This window comes from Salmo trutta, chromosome 27, assembly GCF_901001165.1.
Source record: "Salmo trutta chromosome 27, fSalTru1.1, whole genome shotgun sequence".
Taxonomy (NCBI): Eukaryota; Metazoa; Chordata; class Actinopteri; order Salmoniformes; family Salmonidae; genus Salmo; species Salmo trutta.
In genome coordinates this window covers 29,901,094-29,923,222 of record NC_042983.1, presented here as the reverse complement: position 1 = coordinate 29,923,222, position 22,129 = coordinate 29,901,094, and the positions used below count along the sequence as shown (strand labels likewise).

Below are 22,129 nucleotides of genomic sequence, written 5' to 3'. Positions count from 1 at the left end.
TTTTATTGTTTTTGCGTAATTTTAAAGTACATGTAGCCTGACAGCCTTCAGTCATAAAAAAATCATGTGAATACTTCAATGATGAATTCAGAATTTGACTAATTTTAGCATATTTTCCCATGCTGACCTGTTTTGGAATGTATGGGTAAATACTGTTTAAGAAACTAAAGCTTTTCCGTGGAGATAGAAGGGATTTGAAACACAAATATATACAGTAAACCGTGTTTGATAAATTCCTCCCTTTTCTCCAATATAAATAAAACATCACAGTAATACTTCCTAAGATGATACAGACAACAGATAAAGAACAGGGAACTTAACAGTATCATGGTAAGGCTTACAAACACAGGAATGCCAATGGTACAGTAACTAGCAGATGGTAAGTTAGTAGTTGGTGTACTACAGGGTAGCACAACTCTTGAGACTTTGCTTGGCAAAGTTCCACCAGAGATGTCCGTATATTTTAGTCAATTTGCTCCTAATTTGAGTTTCCCTCTTAGCCGCCATTGGTTACTCCTCTTGCTTACAGTACACAGTACCTTTGGAAAGTATTCCGACCCCTTGACTTTTTCTACATTTTGTTACGTTACATCCTTATTCTAAAATGTATTAAAAAAAAAAAAATTCAGCAGTCTACACTCAATACCCCATAATGACAAAGCGAAAACAGGTTTAAGATTTTTTTGCAAATGTATAAAAAAACAAAAACATACCTTATTTACATAAGTATTAAGACCTTTTGCTATGAGAATTGAAATTGAGCTCAGGTGCATCCTGTTTCCATTGATCATCCTTGAGATTTTTCTACAACTTGATTGGAGTCCACCTGTGGTAAATTCAATTGATTGGACATGATTTGGAAAGGCACACACCTATCTATATAAGGTCTCACAGTTGACAGTGCATGTCAGAGCAAAAAACAAGCCATGAGGTCGAAGGAATTGTCCATAGAGCTCCGAGACAGGATTGTGTCGAGGCACAGAACTGGGGAAGGGTACCAAAACATTTCTGCAGCATTGAAGATCCCCAAGAACACAGTGGCCTCCATCATTCTTAAATGGAAGAAGTTTGGAACCACCAAGATTATTCCTAGAGCTGGCCGCCCGGCTAAACCGAGCAATCGGGGGAGAAGGGCCTTGGTCAGGGAGGTGACCAAGAACCCAATGGTCACTCTGACAGAGCTCCAGAGTTCCTCTGTGGAGATGGGAGAACCTTCCAGAAGTACAACCATCTATGCAGCACTCTACCTATCAGGCCTTTATGGTAGAGTGGCCAGACGGAAGCCACTTCTCAGTGAAATGGCACATGACAGCCCGCTTGGAGTTTACCAAAAGGCACCTAAAAACTCTCAACAAGATTGTCTGGTCTACCGTAAAAAAAAATTGGTCTGATGAAACCAAGATTGGCCTGAATGCCAAGCGTCACGTCTGGAGGAAACCTGGCACCATCCCTACGGTGAAGCATGGTGGTGGCAGCATGCTGTGGGGATATTTATCAGTGGCAGGGACTGGGAGACTTGTCAGGATCTAGGGAAAGATAAATGGAGCAAAGAACAGGGAGATCCTTGATGAAAACCTGCTCCAGAGCACTCAGGACCTCAGACTGGGGTGAAGGTTCACCTTCCAACATGACAATGACCCTAAGCACACAGCCAAGACAATGCAGGAGTGGCTTCGTGACAAGTCTCTGAATGTCCTTGAGTGGCCCAGCCAGAGCCCGGACTTGAACCCGATCAATCATCTCTGGAGAGACCTGAAAATAGCTCTGCAGCGACGCTCCCCATCCAACCTGACAGAGCTTGAGAGGATCTGCAGAGAAGAATGGGAGAAACTCCCCAAATACAGGTGTGCCAAGCTTGTAGCGTCATACCCAAGAAGACTCAAGGCTGTAATCACTGCCAAAGGTGCTTCAACAAAGTACTGAGTAAAGGGTCTGAATACTTATGTAAATGTGATACTTCCATTTATTTATTATTTTAATTAGCCAAATTTTCCCAAAACCTGTTTTTGTTTTGTCATTATGGGGTATTGTGTGTAGACTGATTTTAATAAATTTTAGAATAAGGCTGTAATGTAACGAATTGTGAAAAAAGTGAAGGGGTCTGAATACTTTCCGAAGACCCTGTATGTGTGTGGTTTTTTTATTATTTTGATCAAATCAGTCTCCAAATGGACCTCTTTCTCCCATCTGAAGTAGTGGCTTGGGGACGGCAACACAAGTTGCACTGTCATTGTGGACAGAGAAAACCAATGAGGGTTCACGCTTTTCAGTCAAAGAAGATGTGGGGGGGTTTTTGGTGCCAGGAGTGGGATCGACAAGTAGAGCCACTGCAAAACAAAATAAGTTATTTTGATTCTGTTGGTGATGCATCAGTACAGCTCTATCTTTGACTTCCACTCTGTGGTGGGGATGTTTTCATTAAAGCAGGGCGGTGATGGGCTTGCTGTTGCCTGGCGTGCCCACGTACTGGGAGGAGAGGGCGTCCAGGGCGGCGTATGAGGTGAACAGGCCCGTCGCCTGTAGGTCTGAGAAGGGCATGCTGCCTCCACTGGAGACAGGAGGGAGGCTGCCGGTCATGGCGCCCAGGTCACAGTCAGACAAACGCAGGGGAGAGTTACTGAAGGTGCCCAACGCTTCCAGGTTAAAGCTGTCGTCTTTCATCTCCTCCCACAGGTTACCTGAGGAAAGAAGGAACTAATTTTGTCACGTCAATGGTCATCACTGCTTCTAAGAGACAAGAAAATGGCCAACTCCAGTGCAAAGTAACATTGGCTTGAGGATTGTTCAATTAGTATATCATGTTGTGACTAGGTGCTATAGCTACCCACCTTGTAGAGCGAAGTCCATGATGCTGGGGTCCAGTGCGTCCACCTCTGCGTTGACGTCACCGTGGAGACTGTAGAAGTCATGAGGCTGCTTGCCGGGATGCTCGGTGGCGAGAGGGCTGTGGGAGAGGTCAGGAACGGTGTGGAGGGGGGGTGTCTGGGCGGGGGATACCGAGGCCAGCCTGGCCTGGGCATTGGCCTGGAGCTGGGCATGAAGCTGGTGGTGCTGGTGCATGGGCAGGCACTGCAGGGACAGGGTGACCACGGGCTGGGGCTGCATCTGGCATGGGACAGGCAGGGTTAGGCCGGACGGACAGCTGGGGAGACGGGTCATCCCAGGGTCCATGGGCTTTCGTCTGCAGCTCTCTGGCCGGTCTGTGATCAGCTTGTCCAACTCATCTGACAGAGAGAGAAAAATAGGGCAGTTTAGCAGCTGATGACAGACTGATGACTGTGCATTTAAAACAAAAAACTTAGCAGATTCTTTCTCTGTGATGCTGCTTATCGCAGCCCACAGAAATGTAGCATATTACTGTCAATTGGAACATAGCCAACTGTACTGTAGCTGTGACAGTTGCCATATAGACATATAAAACTGAGGGGGAATAATCATCTTCGTTGGTGGAGGGTCGTGTTCTTCATTGATGGGCCGTGTTCAATAGAGCACACAGAATTTTTCAAAAACATTTTGCAAAGTAAAACAAAAATGAGTTCAGGGTGTTCCTCCCGGTTTCAGTCCCTTTTCCTCTATTTTGTGCCTATTGAACAGGATCCAGGTTGAGTGTGAATAGGCCTCAGTCAGCACTGTGGTCTCACCTGGGTTGGCCATGCTGCGACGGATGGCTGGCAGGTCCTTGCGCTTCCACTTCTGCATCTCCTCCTCCATCTTGTCGATCTTGGCCGGGTTCAGGGCCCAGAGGCAGCCCTTACGCGAGGAGCCGCTCATCTTGTTCTCCACCTTCTCAAAGCATTTGTTTAGAGACAGGTTGTGTCGGACTGAGTTCTTCCATCCGTCTGGTGCTGTCTACAGGGAAAACAACCCCAAGGAGAGGAAGGAGACATTTAAACAACTTCCTAAACACAATGCTTACTTCCATGCAACATATCTGCTTCCCCAATCCCTATTGAATATTAGGCCAGTTTTCTGGACCCGGTCCTGGACTAAAAAGCATGTTCAATGGTGATTCTTCATTGAGCATGCTTTTTATTCCAGGGTTAGGCTTAAACTGGGTCTGAGAAACCAGCCCTTAGAGGATCTGCTCAAGTCTTACCTTAAAGTAGGGGAAATGCTCCTTCATAAAGCTGTAGATCTCGCTGACAGGGAGACTGCCCGTCTTGCTGTTCTTCAGAGCCATAGCAATCAAACAGCTGAGGATGGATCAAAGTAGAAAGACAATATTGCCATTTAGTTATAAATCTAGGAAGTAAATACATTACATATGGTTGATAATTAGACCAAGGTCTTGTTCATTAGGCACCAAAGGGAAGAAAATGGACTTAAACGGGGAACTACCTGAACTTGTCATTTTCCTTTGTGTGCCCTGGTGAACATGACCCGGGCAATACAATACTACTGTAATGCCCCTTGGCCCAGGGGAGGCTTACCTGTAGGAGTAGATGGGCTTGGGGAAAGACTTGGGCTGTAGGTCCTGGTTTTGTGGAGCCAGGCGCGGCTGTGTGAACAGGTTTTGGTTGTTGAAGGAGACATTGCTATAGAACCCAGCAGGAGAACACTGAGAGAAAATGAAAGAACAATCTAGAATATTTGATGTATATTATTTATTTTAAATAAAAATGGTTTTAATTAATGCCATATAAACATCAAACCCTTAATCAGCAGTAGGCCGTAAACTAATAGAATAATCTCTAACACTACATTAAGTTGCTCTTATACCCATGTAGTAACACTGTAATTACACTAACAATACTGTATTAATAGGTTGTTACATTGTCATTTACTAAATACTCTAACAATGCTATGTAATTATATGTAACAATTCATGTCTAATTCACAAACTGTATCCACAGCCCAGTTGTAGGGATGACGTAGTTACCTGCTGGCTCGCCTGGGTCAGAGTGAAAACTTGTTGGGCTGTAGGTTGGTAGGCAGAGGCAGGGCATTGGTACCCCGGGGAGGGCTGCCCATTCATGGAGAATGGAGACATCTGTGGAATAGACCCAGGCAACTTTAGTATATTTACTATATGATTTCATTTAGCTAGAGAATAAACACTGATTAATAAAACAGTTTGGATAAATTATACATGTATTTTTTAATGTCAGGATGCATAACTTACATTTCCGCTGTGGGCGGTGATGACGTTAATTCCCAGGGGGCTGTGCTGCATGTTGCTCTGTAGGTGGATCATGGCTCCCTGTCCCCCTGCCATGGTCATGTTGTTCAGCTGAGCTGTGAGGAAGGAAGCAGTACTTTAATCATTCTATTGGTCTTGCCAGTCTCATTAGCCAGGTTGGCAGTTATGTTTCCAACTGTAATCATTTTGATCAATTTGTCCTCTTCAGCATCAGAGCCTAGAAGCACTCCTGAACTATCCAATCAGAGTGTGTGTGTGGATTTGAAATGGTGCAGGCTCCCCCAATTGGTGTGTGTGTGTTTGTGTCTCACCTGTCTGCTGCTCAAGCAGGCTGCCCCCCTGCCCCTGGGAAGGCCTGTTGAAGTCTCCTCCACCACCACCGTGACCATCGGCCATCTGCTGCAGCCGGGGAACATCTACAGATGTGAGCCATGACAGAGACTGCAGTTCCCCAGGGAGATCCTCTTGAAGCTGGGAGGGGTCTGTGGTCAGAAGTCTGCAGGGACGGGACACAAGCAACACAATCACTCAGATACACAGCCTAGCATACAACTGTAGGATATATCCAGACCTGGGTTCAAATACTGGTTGAAATCATTGTTGCCATGGAAGCAAAAAATAATAATCCCAAAAGTACAAACCCCAAAACAAATGTGTAAGTACCCGCTTTATAAATAGTATTCATACTATTCAGGTCTGGTTATATCTAGGGCAAATATACTGGACACTGACTGAACAGACATGTATTCCATTAAACCTAAAGTAATGCATCCAACATTGGAGTGGGAGAAGTGAAAATGAATCATAAGCCAGGAGTATAATCTTATCTGGGATTTACCACAAGTATATTATAGAGTGCTATTTGATTAGCTAATTACTGTAATAGTAACATTATGGATAAAAAGCCAACATTCTCGTTGTTATTATTAATCCCTCTTCAGTAACTTGCTTATGACCTTCCTCATCAACAATTTTAATGTTCTCATCTACTTCCTGAGTTTTGGGAAATACAAATAAAAATAAGTGATCACTAGATTTGCAACATAACCACCACCTAATGATGATTAAGTTGTCAACAATTAATTCCCATACCTGCGTACAATATTAGTTAAGATTTACTGCTTAACTTCTGCTTAATCGGGGCATGGGGTGCCAATCAGCTTTTGCTCATTATTTCTTTTAAGACAGGAGGGCTCTGCAGGGAGAAAAGAGAAGAATCCTCTCCAGTCGTCTCTCCACACACTTACTGTAGAATAGTTCAGTAATTGGGGTCGCTATGACGACACTCACTATTCAGTTACTTTGTGGGTCTGGAGACTGTAGGATCCCCGCTCCCCACCCCAACTGCAAACAAAATCACCCCTACATCAGGTGACTACAATCTCCATCTACCCATTGGCTGAATCATAAGTAAACAGCGCATGAGATCATTTGAAAATATGGGAGAGCGGCACATGTCGCTCTGCAACAGTTGGCCTTGTCTATTGAAAAATGATCACCTATTGTGTCCCAAACGACAAATCTGTCCAGTGGCACGTGGCTCTATTGTTTCCACCCAGACCCTTCCTTGATTGTCTCTGCCGTTTTTTTTTTTTTTACCAGCCCTTGCATTAATCTGTTGGAATGACAGCCCTCACACAAGAGGGACAAATAGGATGCCATCTGCTTCCCTGTCCCTTTCCACCCTCTCCCCTCACATTGTCCCCCCTCCCTCCACCCAGAAGGGCAGTAGATGGGGCCCTAGGGGACTGAGGGAGGAGGGTGGGGTTGATGGAGGTCAGGCTACACTGCTCACTCAGCCTGTCACCTGAATAAATGACATTTCATCCAGAGCTTGGTCTTGGCACAAGGCTTTGGACACCTTGACTGCATGTGCTAGTAAAGGCTTGTGAATAACCGTCTCTTTCCAAGCAGAGTGACAGACGCTTCTGTGAAACTGTACACCACAGGCACCACCACAGACACCTATTTCTACTTGAGATTTGTAGTATGAGTTCCCTCTACCCCCAAAAAAGCCACATGCACACATGCCTACATACATGCACACACACACACACACACACGTGTATTCTCTCTTAAAAAAACCTACAAATATATGCCTCACCAGCTGTAACCCTGAGTTAAGGCTTAATCCAAATAGGTAAAACAGATTTTAGAGAGCACTAGTTCCAATGGAAGCATATACCAACAAGATTACTATTTTGGTCTTAAGGGATGTTGAACTCAATACGACCTAACATGAGTTGCCACTTACCTTGGCTGTAGTCGGATCCCCAAGACAGTTTTTTGGATATGTATTTTGTTTCTTTTACTTAGGTATTTGATAGTCATTGTGTTTTGTCAGTATTAACATAGGGTCCCTTTCATTCTGAAATATGTGTAAAACGCCTTACAAACAGACTAATCCAACTCATATTACAGCAGTATCCTTTCCGGAAGGACATGTCTGAACTTTATTGGGGTTCAATCCACTTTTGAATATTGTCATTGAGTTGCATCAAAGCAAAATCTGAAAGTGGATTAGGCCTATAACATGATAACGTGACTTTTCAAAAATCTAATGTAGACACGACCTTCAGAAAGGGTACATTTGTAATATAGGATTTGGGTGTTTGTATTGTGTTTTGGCCAAATTTTCTAAAAGAATGAGGAATTGACTCCAGCCAAGGTACAAAAATCATGTTAGGTTGTATTTGAGAACATGAATATCCCTTCAACGATTAGTGGGATTTGATCAAAACATTTAAACTTGATTGGAAACAGTCATAGCCTATATAACACATTTTATATGTAAAACACATTCTTAATGCTTTTACATTTTTTCCTGAAAATCTCACAAGCATCTCTAGGCCTAGGCCAATCACCCTAAATATTTTTACAGCAATTAGGATGCCTCTTCCCTATACACCCCCCACTTAACCCACAATAAAGAGCATGTTCAATGAGGCACGGCATGCTGGTCTATAGTGTCCCCCGTCTAGCACAAGCCGCACAAGCTTTCCCAGAGGTTCAATACTACACAGACCCCACTCCCACCTCCTCCTAATTGAGAGCCACTTCTCCTCGCTAGTGACCCGGAGAGCCCCAACTCCCCCTTGGAGCCGGCGGGCCAAGAGGCTCAGTCTCACTGTGTGCCGGCAGCGGGAGTGTAAACAGAGCTGATGGTTTCTGACAGATCCATTCAGACAAAATCATTTATTCTTAGGTTGTGTTTTATTCTTCCCCTTTTTCATACACCACCTCCCTTCACTGAAAGAGCTGTCCATCTACCGTTGGATTAAAAATACAGTATAGGGAGATTTTGGAAAATATATATTGGAGTTATCTTTATACCTAAACCTTTTGAATCATATTTGCATTTTTTTTTGTTAAGTGGAGCCAACTTTACAAAGATACAACTTTGATCAAAAAGCTTATCATTGCAATTCACAAATCCAGTCTTACCTGTAATCTTGTGGAGAGGGATGATGACCTGAATTTTCTAGAACTCCTGACATCCTGGATGTAATTCCACTTTCTATCATTTCCTGGGATATTTGATAATGCTGCAACAAGGAAAAGGTGCCTCTGCATAAGACATCTAGGCTTCAATACTTGATGTCATTTAGGTCTAGACCTATTTCTTTTTTTAAAACTGACCTAACAATTTGAATTTTGTTTCCTTGTTTTGTCTACTCATTACATAGGCTATTATAATGACCTTTAGATAAATAAAATATTAGCACATCAAACAGACTACTTATGGAGGAAAATAAGTATTTATAATATGTATTATATAGTATTATGTACTATATTAATCATATAGGCTACAATGAATGCGCTATTAAAAAAATCTGAATCTGATTATGACCAGTTAATAACAATAATGATATAAGCTAATGACAATCATATCAGCTATCATGGAAAAAACATAACAATTGCAAATTAATATAGACAACAAACAATACTTTAGATGTTTTTATACACAAGTTACAGGGGTATCAGTTCACATATGTAGGCCTTTGCTTCAAATTAATATAACATTGACGTTTTACAATACAGAAAACAAATGGATTGCTTTTTTAATAAGCATTGCAATTGACAAGGCTATTTATTAACCTTTTTTTACTGATAAAAAAAACTACTTTTTGTGCAATCCCAAATTTAGCAGCGTTTCCCACCCTTTCTGAAATAACAACAATGACACAAAAATGAAAAGTCCTCTAATTTAAATAATCCCCTCTCACTCAAAGTATCATAACTATTTGCTGACATTCATCCTTGTCATGCCGGAAAAAGTTCAATCTTACCTGTTCAGGATAATCTGCAGAAAATATTAGTTGTTGACGAGTCCGTGTAGTCTACTGTGCTTTCACTGTGCTGCACTTGTTTCCGAAAAACCGTTTTTAAATTTCCCTCTCTGGAGCGGTCCCGCACACTGTCATGCGCAATAGGCCTACCTGCCTTAACGGAGCCTGTTGCTGCTCTTGTTGCTCAAGGGGAAGGATCCTAAGGGTTTGACAGCTGCTGCCAATGTAACAACTTGTAACAGACTCCCGTGGAAGACAGCACCCCATCCGAATGGACAAAAAAATATGCAGTCTGATCTCCCTGTTTGTATTTGGACCTAGGCTTGTACTCCCTTACTTACTGTGATTGTGGAGTTTCTGGATCAACAGTAGGCTATCCATGGACAATGACGAATTTGAGAAAGGATGGTTTCAAAACAATAAACCACTCTATAGCTGTAGCCACCCAGTCTCTATCCAATATAGTTGACAATTGTTATTGTACGGCGACATATGGTAGCATGTGATACTTTTTGTTAGCCAGCTAAAATAAATAGTTTGGTCAAGATCGAGGCGCAGGTGCGCTTTAGATGCGTCGCTATAGCCCACAATACACAACATTAATACATCACTTCGCCCAGTCTTAATTTGAAATCAGCGCTACAAATTAAAACAAATTAATTTAAATAAAAAATAAATGTGACAAAATACGAGGAATAACTGCTTAAGAAAGATGTAGTCCTATAGCGTATTTGTACCCTATACAATTTCCCTTCGATATAATGTCCAGTCCTCCCAAGTTCCAGTTTTCAAGTATTCCAACATAGTAATGATTAGAGACCTTCGACTCTGATGGTGTCTATCGCAGCTTGTTAGCGTCTGAAACGGAATGAATGTGAATTAAAAGGCGAGTGCTTGTAGACAATTTGTTTCCCCGCCGCTGCACCCGCGTCTTTCTCCGCACTACAGCGGGAAAAATAGTCTGGAAGGCGCGCAGGGGAGGTAAAGGGTACATGAGCCAAGGAAACAACGGTGCTGCAAAGTTGTCACTTGTCAGAAGAGATTTGAGCTGGTGATGTCAACCTGTGTCATGGGACACAGTATTTCGACTTCAATCTTAGCCTACTTTAGGTGACAATATAAATTGGAAGCAATAGGCTCTTATGGGCTAAACTGCTAAAGACAACTGCTTAGGAAAGGTGGAAAAGTTGTCTACTTCACTGTTATTTTTGTGGGTGTACCAACTTTAAAATCTGTTGTCCACGTTCACATAAACAACTAGAATTTGAGAAACATCTAAGAAAAATTCACAACCGGAAATGAACACAAATGTCTGTAAGTCTGTGGGGATAGAGCCAATGAAAGCAGTGTCAACCCATGGGACACCACAGATGGTAAATCATGCTGCCGCAATGGACACAATCGATGATTACATGCATGAACGTAACTGACAAAATAAGACCTTCGCCAAAGATCCAGAAAATCTCAGTCCTAGAGCCCGTGGGGTTACACTGTATTATTCACACAGCTCTACTTAGATCATTTGCCGAGGGACCACAACTCCTTTCACTGCATCATAAAGATTTAGTAAAAAAAAAGAAGATAAAGTCTGACCTTCCTATGGCTCTTGCATAAATATGAAACAAGGTTAACCTTATTATGTTAACTGCATATTATTATGTTAAGAGAGAGGAAAAAATATGTGGAGAGAAATTATGTTAGAAATAATTTAGAGAAAATGGAGAAAAAAAGAGCTATGTACTGTAGTGTCACAGTGGTAAATGTAACAAAACATTTAGAGCTATGCTTGTGTGTTTACAGGCTGATGTCATTTTGACTGTGACAGGGCTCTCAACAGATTTCAGAAGTGGTTACATTAGTTACATTATACTGATAAAGGATTAGACTGTGTGACATAAAGTACAGCCAAGGCAATCAACCTCCTTCCAGTTCTCTGCTGCCAATGACTGGAACGAACTGCAAAAATCACTAAACCTGGAGACTTACCTCCCTCACTAACTTTAAGCACCAGCTGTCAGAACAGCTCACAGATGCACCTGTACATAGCCCATCTGTAAATAGCCCATCCAATCTACCTCATCCGCATACTGTATTTATTTATTTATCTTGCTCCTTTGCACCCCAGTATCTCTACTTGCACATTCATCTTCTGCACATTCTACCATTCCAGTGTTTAATTGCTATATTGTAATTACTTCACCACCCTGGCCTATTTATTGCTTTACATCTCTTATCCTACCTCATTTGCACATGCTGTATATTGATTTTGCTACTGTATTATTGATTGCATGTTTGTTTATTCCATGTGTAACTCTGTGTTGTTGTATGTGTTGAACTGCTTTGCTTTATCTTGGCCAGATCGCAGTTGCAAATGAGAACTTGTTCTCAACTAGCCTACCTGGTTAAATAAAGGTGAAATAAATAAAATAAAAACCAGGGCCCATATTCATAAAGTGTCTCAGAGCAGGAGTGCATAGACGGGGGGGACTTTATCCTAGATCAGCACTCCTAGTTTGAGATGCTTTAATAATATGGATCCAGATCACTAGTTCCCCCTACACAAGTAAAGTCACCACTGTCTGCATCAGAAAAGGATGTCCCAGTAAACATCTCCCTGTTCAGAGAACACAGTGATGACATTCCCTCTTGTGCCTTTGTCCAGAAATAATGGGGAAACAGTGGGATTTGACCGTTGAACCACGGTTCCATCAACACATATTGATGTTTACACATTTGTTGTAATGGAGATGTTTGTGGAGTATCTACAAATCCGGGACACTCCAGTAGGTAGACATCAGTGTCTGCTCTGACCATTGAAGATGAAAAAAAGAGGTGGGTGACCGGACATCTCTAGACTCTATCAGTACACCCAATTAGACATTACAAGATGCTATCATGACATTATAGTCATATTCATACTCAATTATGAAAAAGACAAAACACCAAAAAGAGTTCTAAAAAGTGACAGCCACTAGTCCATCCATTCTACTGTTCTAAAATGGTCCAGAGAGAGCAAATATGGATTAGTTCAGGACTGGCAATGAAGTTGTAACGGTTTAGGCTAAGGAGGACACTAAACAAGCGCTATTATGTATTGACTTTGAACCAGTCAGCTCTCAAGATGCTCCAACACAGGCAGCTAGCTGTTAGCATCAGACAGAGAGGGAGCAGTGAAAGAGGTTGAACTGCAGGGGCGACTCTCAGACAGGCTTGATCTAAATTCTCTCCTGCTGATTCAATCCCTCTTCTATTTCACATGGCAGATGATGACAGTTCTCTGAGAGACTGCTGCATGGACCTAACATCTGAAAGTTGCTTCAGTTCCTCTGTCACAGTGCTATTGTATTGGGAGATCACACACCCTCCATCTTTCAGGTTTAGAGGAATCAATGGGGTTGACCTTTGTGTGACCCAGGTCAAGACCAATTGGGTGTGTTCTTTGGGGAGGATGGCCCTTTTCATAAGCTCAGAGCAGTGTTTCTTCATCCTGGTCCTGGGGACCCATAGGGTTCCACATTGTAGTTTTTGCCATGATTTGAATTAGGTGTGTAGTGCTCGGGCAAAAACATACATGTGCACTCCTTTGGGTCCCCAGAACCTGGATTAACCTCAGGGACCCCAAGACGTTTCACAATTTTGTTGTAGCCATGAACTAGCTAGATTGAACTAGATTAGTTGACATGTTGAATCAGGTGTGCTAGCTCTGGAATAGATCAAATACATGGAACAGTTGGGGTCCCTGAGGAGAGGTTTGAAAACAACTGGCTTAGAGGGTAAGATGGAGAAAAAGTCTCCATCTCATTCACCAGTGATGCAACGCCAGAGTTGTGGGTTCGATTCCCACGGGGTCCAGTACAAAAATGTATGCACTCATGACTGTCAGTCGCTCTTTAAAAGAGCATCTGCTAAATAGCCTCCCGAGTGGCGCAGCGGTCTAAGGCACTGCATCGCAGTGCTAGCTGTGTCACTACAGATCCTGGTTCGATTCCAGGCTGTGTCGCAGGCCAGCAGAAAATAGGAGCATTGTACTGTGATTGGCTCAGCATTTCACTGTGATTGGCTAAGTGTTCTGTCACCGCCTTTAGAAGGGTAACATCAAGAATGTGAGCTCTTTGGGTCCTGCCATAGACTTACATTAGAAGTGCCCTTCCAAGAAGGCTCAAGGTCATTGGCCACAGATAAAATGACGCCGAATCACGTTATATCTACAGTAGCTTTGATTTGACTGATCATGTCAACATCTTACTTTCAAAATCTTAGCTAACAGTCATCATCATCAGTAAAGTCGACAATCTACTGGCAAATCCTTTTTAATCCTTGTCATATAAAGATAAATAATGAAGATAAATTAGAGATAAAACGTATCGTTGCTCATCGGCCATTGGACATACACATTACACAACAACTTGTAAATCGCAAATTCAACAATGAGTTGTTTGGAAAGAATCGGTGACAGTGGCCAACTGCAAGCATTGCAATGTCGGAATAAACGCGCTCAGACTGGGAAAATACGTTTTGAATGGTCATCCAACTCGGAATTGTAAGTCTTTCTCTTTCTTTGATGGCAAAATTTGCCAACGAAGGACCGCCACGCACAACTAGGTGAGTCTAAAAATGTCTTATATTCTGCTGCAGAAATGATGTAATATGCCAGGGAGATATGGTCAGCCATATCAGCTATGTTTTTTAAAAAGATAGTAAACGATGCTGAATGAATTGTTTCGCTGCCAGACAAGGCTCTGCTGATAGCCAGGTGTAGCAGTGGTAAGGATTCACTCCATTGTGTAGGCCCTAACAGTTTGTGGGTACCGCTCGTCGTCGTTGGAGTGGAATAAATGTATTGTTTAGTGTTGTGTTGTAGTGGCTTTGCTGCTGGCATGCATCTAAAAAAATTGAGTGAGTTTGCCCCACCAAGTTGTACGTGCTAAAATCACCACTGATTGTGTCAGAAGCAGTGCGGGTGGGGCTTGGTGGGGTCGTGTTTTGGAGGACACATGGCTCTTGACCTTCGCCTCTCCAGAGTCCGTACAGGTGTTGCAGCGATGGGACAAGACTGTAACTACCAATTGCATATCACAAACATTGGGGAGAAAAAGGGGTAAAAAAAAGAAAATGAATAAATAATACACAAAATAAAAGTCAAATAAATAAAAAAAAGAGCATCTGCTAAATTACTGAAATGTATTTTTGACCAGGGCCCATAGGGCATAAGGGCATAGTGCAAGGTCGACCAAGTTGGAGATGACTTTTGGTCTGTTTTTCACTCTTATCCTTTGTGCATTCCTGTTTCTCTGCACTGTGGATCTTTAAGTGGTGTAAAGGATATCGTCACAGCTGAGCTGAATTCAGTGCTGTATAGTCAGGTTGTTCATACTAGGAACTCGCATGACCCTGTATTTTTCAGCCATCTATCTCCTATGTTTGATGGGTGAAAAATTCCACTTGTCAAGTGACGTGTATTCATAGGTGCCAAGGAAAGCCAGACGTACCCAAAAAATGTACCAATCATTTTTTTGTTTTACATACAATATTTTATCTTTCATCTGTCTGTCTTTCATAATTTTCCTTTAAAACAAGAGGCGGACTGTATCTCACAGGAGAAAGCACCCGAGCGAGTGAAACAGCGCCCCTCTCTCTGTCTATGTGTAGGCTATCTATCTGATGCTGTCTGGTCCAAACGAGGATGAAGTTGTTTCCGCACATAGCATTGCAGACAAGAGAAGCCAGCAAGCATCTGGCATCTCTTGAAAAAAAACGTATAAAAAATGTGCCAATCAGCGTTGAGCTAAAACGAGAGAGCTCAACTGTGAATGGTCCTGGTGCACCAAAAAACAGTGTCAAGGGAAGCCAGTTTGGATTTGGTGTCACTCCTATCAAATCCCATTGAGAGCATATAGTCATTGACAGAAAACCATGAATTGTTGCATCTGGTTGTGTTGTTGCCAGCTAGCAAAAATGGTCTCTTTTCTAAATTAGTCATGGATGGAGATAGGGATTTGGACTTGTGGTTTTACATAATTCTCCATCATGGACAATGATTATAATAATGATTCTGATCCAACCATTAATTCATACACTGTTGTGCCCCTGGCCTGAGAGGATGGAAGCTCAATATGTAGCTAGATGTAGAAGTCTATCGTTAACTAGCTAATGTTGCCCATGAATGGAAGTTAGGCTAGCGAGCAATCATTTTAGCCAGGTAGCCTAGGACAACAACAAGCATGTACTGTACGACAGAGTGATAAACCATTTGTCAACATGAAAGAGAGGAGGATGGCATTGGCGTTTCTCTACAAGTAGGGTGAGTCAACATGTTTTTCTACTTGCATGCGCACACACACACACACACACACACACACACACACACACACACACACACACACACACACACACACACACACACACACACACACACACACACACAGAGAGAAATCAGAACATTGGACAGCCACATCATATTTAGCTTACGTTGGTTGGACCACATTTTTTTGGTATCGTTTAGTTGTCACTGTATTAGACTAAGCAGAGGTGATTTGATGATGTTGAAGTTGAAAGGGTGCTGGAATAGTTGAGGCAGCTCCTGTTTTCTTTGCAACTTGCGGTAACTCTCTGTGGTTCTAAATCAATAGTTGTTTAGTGGCCCAAAAATGTCGGAAACATTAACTGGCTTGACCATACTGTAGGTCATGTAACTGTCTGTTACTGTACATGGAATATGCTTTGTGAACTTCACTGGACAGAGGTTGCTATCCGGTTTTGTGATAAAAACAAATGTGTGGTTGAATTTACTCTGCTACTGTCTCTTCTTATTGTCTCGGCCTTTAGGCCTATATATCAAGGTGGCACTCGCAAGGCATATGCATTAACAGGTTATAGAGGGGGGCGGGGAGACTTGGCTTCCCCAGTGATTTTACCCACGCATCACTACTGCTTGTCACTTAAATTTCGCTGGATTGATTTTCATTTTACTCCTGCGACTCTTTCATACCCTTGCTTCTGCCAGTCTTTCCCCCCCCCCATGAACGTCATGCCCGCGGAAGTGTATGTAAGGTCCTGTCAAACACACCCCAGTAATGGTGGAAATGGGCTCATGGAATGCATTATTTTCATTGAATAAGAACAGTAAAGCTTCGTCTGGGATTTAACATATCATCTCGACCCTTACATCACAAGAAAGAGAAGAATAAGACCGTTATTTTGATGGGTGTTCATTTTCTGTGGAATTGAAAAAAGTTATAATTTAATAGTTGTGTTTACAAATTAGATTGCCTGAAATGAAAGCAACTTCTGAAAATGAACACTCTGATTATAGTGATATTATGTCTGATCTTGCAAACTATGTAAAGTGTATATATATATATATATATATATATATATACAGTTGAAGTCGGAAGTTTACATACACCTTAGCCAAATATATTTAAACTCAGTTTGTCACAATTCCTGACATTTAATCATCGTAAAAATTCCCTGTCTTAGGTCAGTTAGGATCACCACTTTATTTTAAGAATGTGAAATGTCAGAATAATAGTAGAGAATGATTTATTTCAGCTTTTATGTCTTTCATCACATTCCCAGTGGGTCAGAAGTTTACATACACTCAATTAGTATTTGCTAGCACTGCCTTTAAATTGTTTAACTTGGGTCAAACATTTCAGGTAGCCTTCCACAAGCTTCCCACAATAAGTTGGGTGAATTTTGGCCCATTCCTCCTGACAGAGCTGATGTAAGTGAGTCAGGTTTGTAGGCCTCCTTGCTTGCACACGCTTTTTCAGTTCTGCCCACAAATTGTCTATAGGATTGAGGTCAGGGCTTTGTGATGGCCACTCCAATACCTTGACTTTGTTGTCCTTAAGCCCTTTTGCCACAACTTTGGAAGTATGCTTGGAGTCATTGTCCATTTGGAAGACCCATTTGCGACCAAGCTTTAACTTCCTGACTGATGTCTTGAGATGTTGCTTCAATATATCCACATAATTTTCCACCTCATGATGTCATCTATTTTGTGAAGTGCACCAGTCCCTCCTGCAGCAAAGCACCCCCACAACATGATGCTGCCACCCCCGTGCTTCACAGTTCGGATGGTGTTCTTCGGCTTGCAAGCCTCCCCATTTTTCCTCGAACATAACGATGGTCATTATGGCCAAACAGTTCTATTTTTGTTTCATCAGACCAGAGGACATTTCTCCAAAAAGTACGATCTTTGTCCCCATGTGCAGTTGCAAACCATAGTCTGGCTTTTTAATGGCGGTTTTGGAGCAGTGGCTTCTTCCTTGCTGATCAGCCTTTCAGGTTATGTCGATATAGGACTCGTTTTACTGTGAATACTGATACTTTTGTACCTGTTTCCTCCAGCATCTTCACAAGGTCCTTTGCTGTTGTTCTGGGATTGATTTGCACTTTTCACACCAAAGTACGTTCATCTCTAGGAGACAGAATCCGTCTCCTTCTTGAGTGGTATGACAGCTGTGTGGTCCCATGGTGTTTATACTTGCGTACTATTGTTTGTACAGATGAACGTTGTACCTTCAGGCATTTGGAAATTGCTCCCAAGGATGAACCAGACTTGTGGAGGTCTACAATTTTTTTTCTAAGGTCTTGGCTGATTTCTTTAGATTTTCCCATGATGTCAAGCAAAGAAGCACTGAGTTTGAAGGTTGGCCTTGAAATACATCCACAGGTACACTTCCAGCCTATCAGAAGCTTCTAAAGCCATGACATCATTTTCTGGAATTTTCCAGACTGTTTAAAGGCACAGTCAATTTAGTGTATGTAAACTTCTGACCCACTGGAATTGTGATACAGTGAATTATAAGTGAAATAATCTGTCTGTAAACAGTTGTTGGAAAAATTACTTGTGTCATGCACAAAGTAGATGTCCTAACCAACTTGCCAAAACTATAGTTTGTTAACAAGAAATTTGTGGAGTGGTTGAAAAACGAGTTTTAATTACTCCAGCATAAGTGTATGTAAACTTCCGACTTCAACTGTAGATAGATGTAATCTACAGCCAATCATGTTGATGTTTTATGCGAGGGTGTCCTGCTGTTGGCACACTTGTTGAATTATTCACCAGAACGTGACAACAACAGTAATTCATGAGGCAGTCTCTTGACAGTGCAGGGGAGTGCAAGTAGTCCCAGCCAAGACAGAACAAGTTTTTGGTGATTGCAGCCATGCTCCACCCCTTTATTTGAATCTATTCATACATGTATCACGTTTCAGGTAAGACCCAGATGCAGACAGCGTCGAATTAACAACAGTTTATTAATCCAACAGGGGCAGGCAAAAGACAGGTCAAGGGCAGGCATGGGTCAGTAATCCATATCAGAGTCCAAAAGGTATAGAACGACAGGCAGTCTCGGGGTCAGGGCAGGCAGAAAACATCAAAACCAGGAAAACTAGAAAACATGAACAATCAAGAGACAGGAATAGAGGGAAAACTGCTGGTAAGCTTGACGAAACAAAAGAAACTGGCAACAGACAGATCACAGGTATAAATACACAGGGGATAATGGGGAAGATGGGTGACACCTGGAGGGGGGTGGAGACAATCACAAAGACAGGTGAAACAGATCAGGGTGTGAATATATGAAAATACACCCAGTGTATTTATGCAAATGAGGCACATACAATTTTCTTAATTTTAACACAAAATATTTTTTAAATACCTGATACCATTAGAAAATGTATACAGTGCTTTCAGAAAGTATTCACACCTCTTTACTTTTCCAGATTTTGTTGTGTTACAACCTGAATTTAAAATGGATCAAATTTAGTTTTTTTTGCACTGGCCTACACACAATACCCCATAATGTCAAAGTGGAATTATGTTTTTCAAAGTGTTTACTAATTAATAAAAATAAAAACTGAAATGTCTTGAGTCAACCCCTTTGTTATGGCAAGCCTAAATAAGTTCAGGAGTAGAAATATGCTTAACAAGTCACATAATAAAGTGTATGGACTCACCCTGTGTGCAATAATAGTGTTAATAATAGTGTTTAACATGACTACCTCATCTCTGTACCCCACACCTACAAATAAGGTCCCTCAGTCGAGCAGGTCATTTCAAACACAGATTCAATCACAAAGCAGGGCACCTATTGGTAGATGGGAGAGAACAAATATAGCAGACACTGAATATCCCTTTGAGCATGGTGAAGTTATTAATTGCACTTTGGATGGTGTAACAGTCACTACAAAGATACAGGCGTCCTTCCTAATTAATTTGCCAGAGAGGAAGGAATGGTGGCCAATGCTGACTTTAAAACAGTTACAGAGTTTAATGGCTGTGATAGGAGAAAACGGAGGATGGATCAACAACATTGGAGTTATTACACAATACTAACTTAATTGAGATTGAAAGGAAGGAAGCCTGCACAGAATACAAATATTACAAAACATGCATCCTGTTTGCAAAAAGGCACTAAAGTAATAATGCAAAAAATGTTGCAAAGCAATTCACTTTTTGTCCTGAAGTGTTAAATCCAATCCAATACAGTGCCACTCTCCATATTTTCAAGCATAGTGGTGGCTGCAACATGTTATGGGTATGGTTGTAATCATTAAGGACTGGGGAGATTTTCAGGATAAAAAAGAAATGAAATAGAGTTAAGCACAGGCAAAATCCAAGTGGAAACCCTGGTTCAGCTTGCATTCCACCATACACTGGGAGATGAAGTCACCTTTCAGCAGGACAATAAACTAAAATACAAGGCCAAATCTGCACTGCAGTTGCTTTCCAAGAACAGTGGCTGAGTTTCAGTTTTGACTTAAATCTGCTTGAAAATCTATGGCAAGACCTGAAAAGGGTTGTCTAACAATGATTAACAACAAATTTGACAGAGCTTGAAGAATTTTTTCAATAATAATGGGCAAATGTTGCACAATCCAGGTGTGGAAAGCTCATAGTGACTTACCCAGAAAGACTCACATCTGTAATCGCTGCCAAAGGTGCTTCTACAAGTATTGACTCAGGGGTCTGAATGCTTATTAAAATGAGATATTTCTGTATTTAATTTTCAATACATTTGTTATTATGGGGTAAAAAATCTATGTCATCCATTTTGAATTCAGGCTGTAACACAATAACATGTGGGGTATGAATACTTTTTGAAGACACTGTATATGAGTGCATTCTATGAAAAAAGAGTAACATTTGACAATAAATGGAATACCTGAACTCATTATTTGTCAGTGCCAGTGAAATGTTTTATGTGCTATAATTCAGTCAATACCTGATGGATTTTAAAAATCCATTGTCCAACTGTTGCATTTATTAGAATGGTTTTTAAAACCGATTAACTATTTTGATGACCCGTTGCTATTCATACAGAATAGGGAACAATGCTGCTCACATACATATGAAATCATACTGTAAATTGAAAGAAATACATACAGGTGGTTCTTATGTCATATACTGTAGCTTCAGACCAAGACACGAAATGTTGTGAAAGTAAAAAACTGCCTTCAATGTATACAGGGAGTAATTAACCTTGCTGACCGTGTACTCCACGGCTGGAACATGAACTGAAGACGGGAGCTCGGCCCTCGTTCCGCTGCTCTGAAAAAATTACTTTGATGGACTATGAAAGAAAGAAAAAGAGAGAAAAAGGGAGAGAGAGAGGGATAGAGGAAAAGGGGGAATGGGAGAGAGAGAGCGCGAGAGAGGGAGAGAGATAGAGAGGGGGGGCGCGAGAGAGGGAGGGACTTGGCTGTAATGTTCTGATGATGTGAGTGTTATCATCCAGCCTTCATTCTCAGCATGGAATCTCTAATGGGAAAATCAACCTCTCTGACTCCTGTGTAATTGGATTTAACCGGGTCTCGTGCTGAATCAGAGCCCAGTGGGTAGCGCAAAGCTTGTTAAGATTGGACAAGCATTGCTGGGCTGCCGGACTGGGGAGAGAGAGGCGGGGTGCTCGGGAGATGTAGCCCCCTGACAACTTTTCGGAGTGGAGGGTGGATAATTGAAATGGGCAACATCTGAACATCCATTATGTCTAACTTTACTCCAATGGTGGGAAGCAGCTTGAACTGCCACAAATAAAGGGAAATTTGATATTTTTTCTCGGTTAGGTCATCGGGCCAGTGGAAACAGACACCTGTGCTTCTCCTTCCCCCTGTCTGTGTGTGTGTGTGTGTGTGTGTGTGTGTGTGTGTGTGTGTGTGTGTGTGTGTGTGTGTGTGTGTGTGTGTGCGTGCGTGCGTACTTGCGTTGCATTCATGCATGCGTGTTATCTGCTACAGGTTACCATGTTGCTGAGGTAACCAGGTTAATGCTCCCTTGTGGTCTTTCCCTGTGAATACCCAATGTACGATGTATGTAAGGGAACACCACAAACACTCTTATCCTGATACGACCCAACAGTCTCTTGCTGAAGTTTTTATTTTATAAGTTGTCTCTTCTTTTTTCTTTCAACTGTGTGTTTATAGTGTAAAGATGTAAATATACTGATTATAATAAACTGGGTGGTTCGAGCACTGAATGCTGATTGGCTGACAGCCGTGGTATCAGACCGTGTACCACGGGCATGACAAAACATTTATTTTTACTGCGTATGTAACCAGTTTAAAATAGCAATAAGGCACTTCAGGGTTTTGTGGTATATGGCCGAGGGCTGTACCCAGGCACTCTGCATTGCGTTGTGCATAAGAACAGCCCTTAGCTGAGGTATATTGGCCATATACCACACCCCCT

General features: G+C 41.9%; 1 protein-coding gene across 1 annotated transcript; it reads right to left on the bottom strand.

Annotated features, from left to right (window-relative positions):
• Window positions 1-2,110: 2,110 nt before the first annotated feature.
• LOC115164862 (forkhead box protein N4-like) lies at window positions 2,111-9,700 on the bottom strand. Its single transcript, XM_029717734.1, has 10 exons — window positions 9,430-9,700; window positions 8,585-8,685; window positions 5,452-5,636; window positions 5,123-5,235; window positions 4,880-4,990; window positions 4,431-4,558; window positions 4,097-4,193; window positions 3,642-3,849; window positions 2,829-3,224; window positions 2,111-2,678 (listed from the first exon to the last, which is right to left on the bottom strand). Exons 2-10 carry the CDS (start codon window positions 8,662-8,664, stop codon window positions 2,419-2,421), a joined length of 1,578 nt encoding a protein of 525 aa, XP_029573594.1. The 5' UTR covers window positions 8,665-8,685; window positions 9,430-9,700; the 3' UTR covers window positions 2,111-2,418.
• Window positions 9,701-22,129: the final 12,429 nt, after the last annotated feature.

Coding starts and splice junctions, on each gene's coding strand:
- LOC115164862 (XM_029717734.1), bottom strand. CDS start 8,664: ATGATAGAAAGTGGAATTACATCCAGGATGTCAGGAGTTCTAGAAAAT. Junction 5,637..8,584: donor CCCTCTCCACAAGATTACAG/GTAAGACTGGAT, acceptor CCGTCCCTGCAG/ACTTCTGACCACAGACCCCT. Junction 5,236..5,451: donor CCTGCTTGAGCAGCAGACAG/GTGAGACACAAA, acceptor CCTTCCTCACAG/CTCAGCTGAACAACATGACC.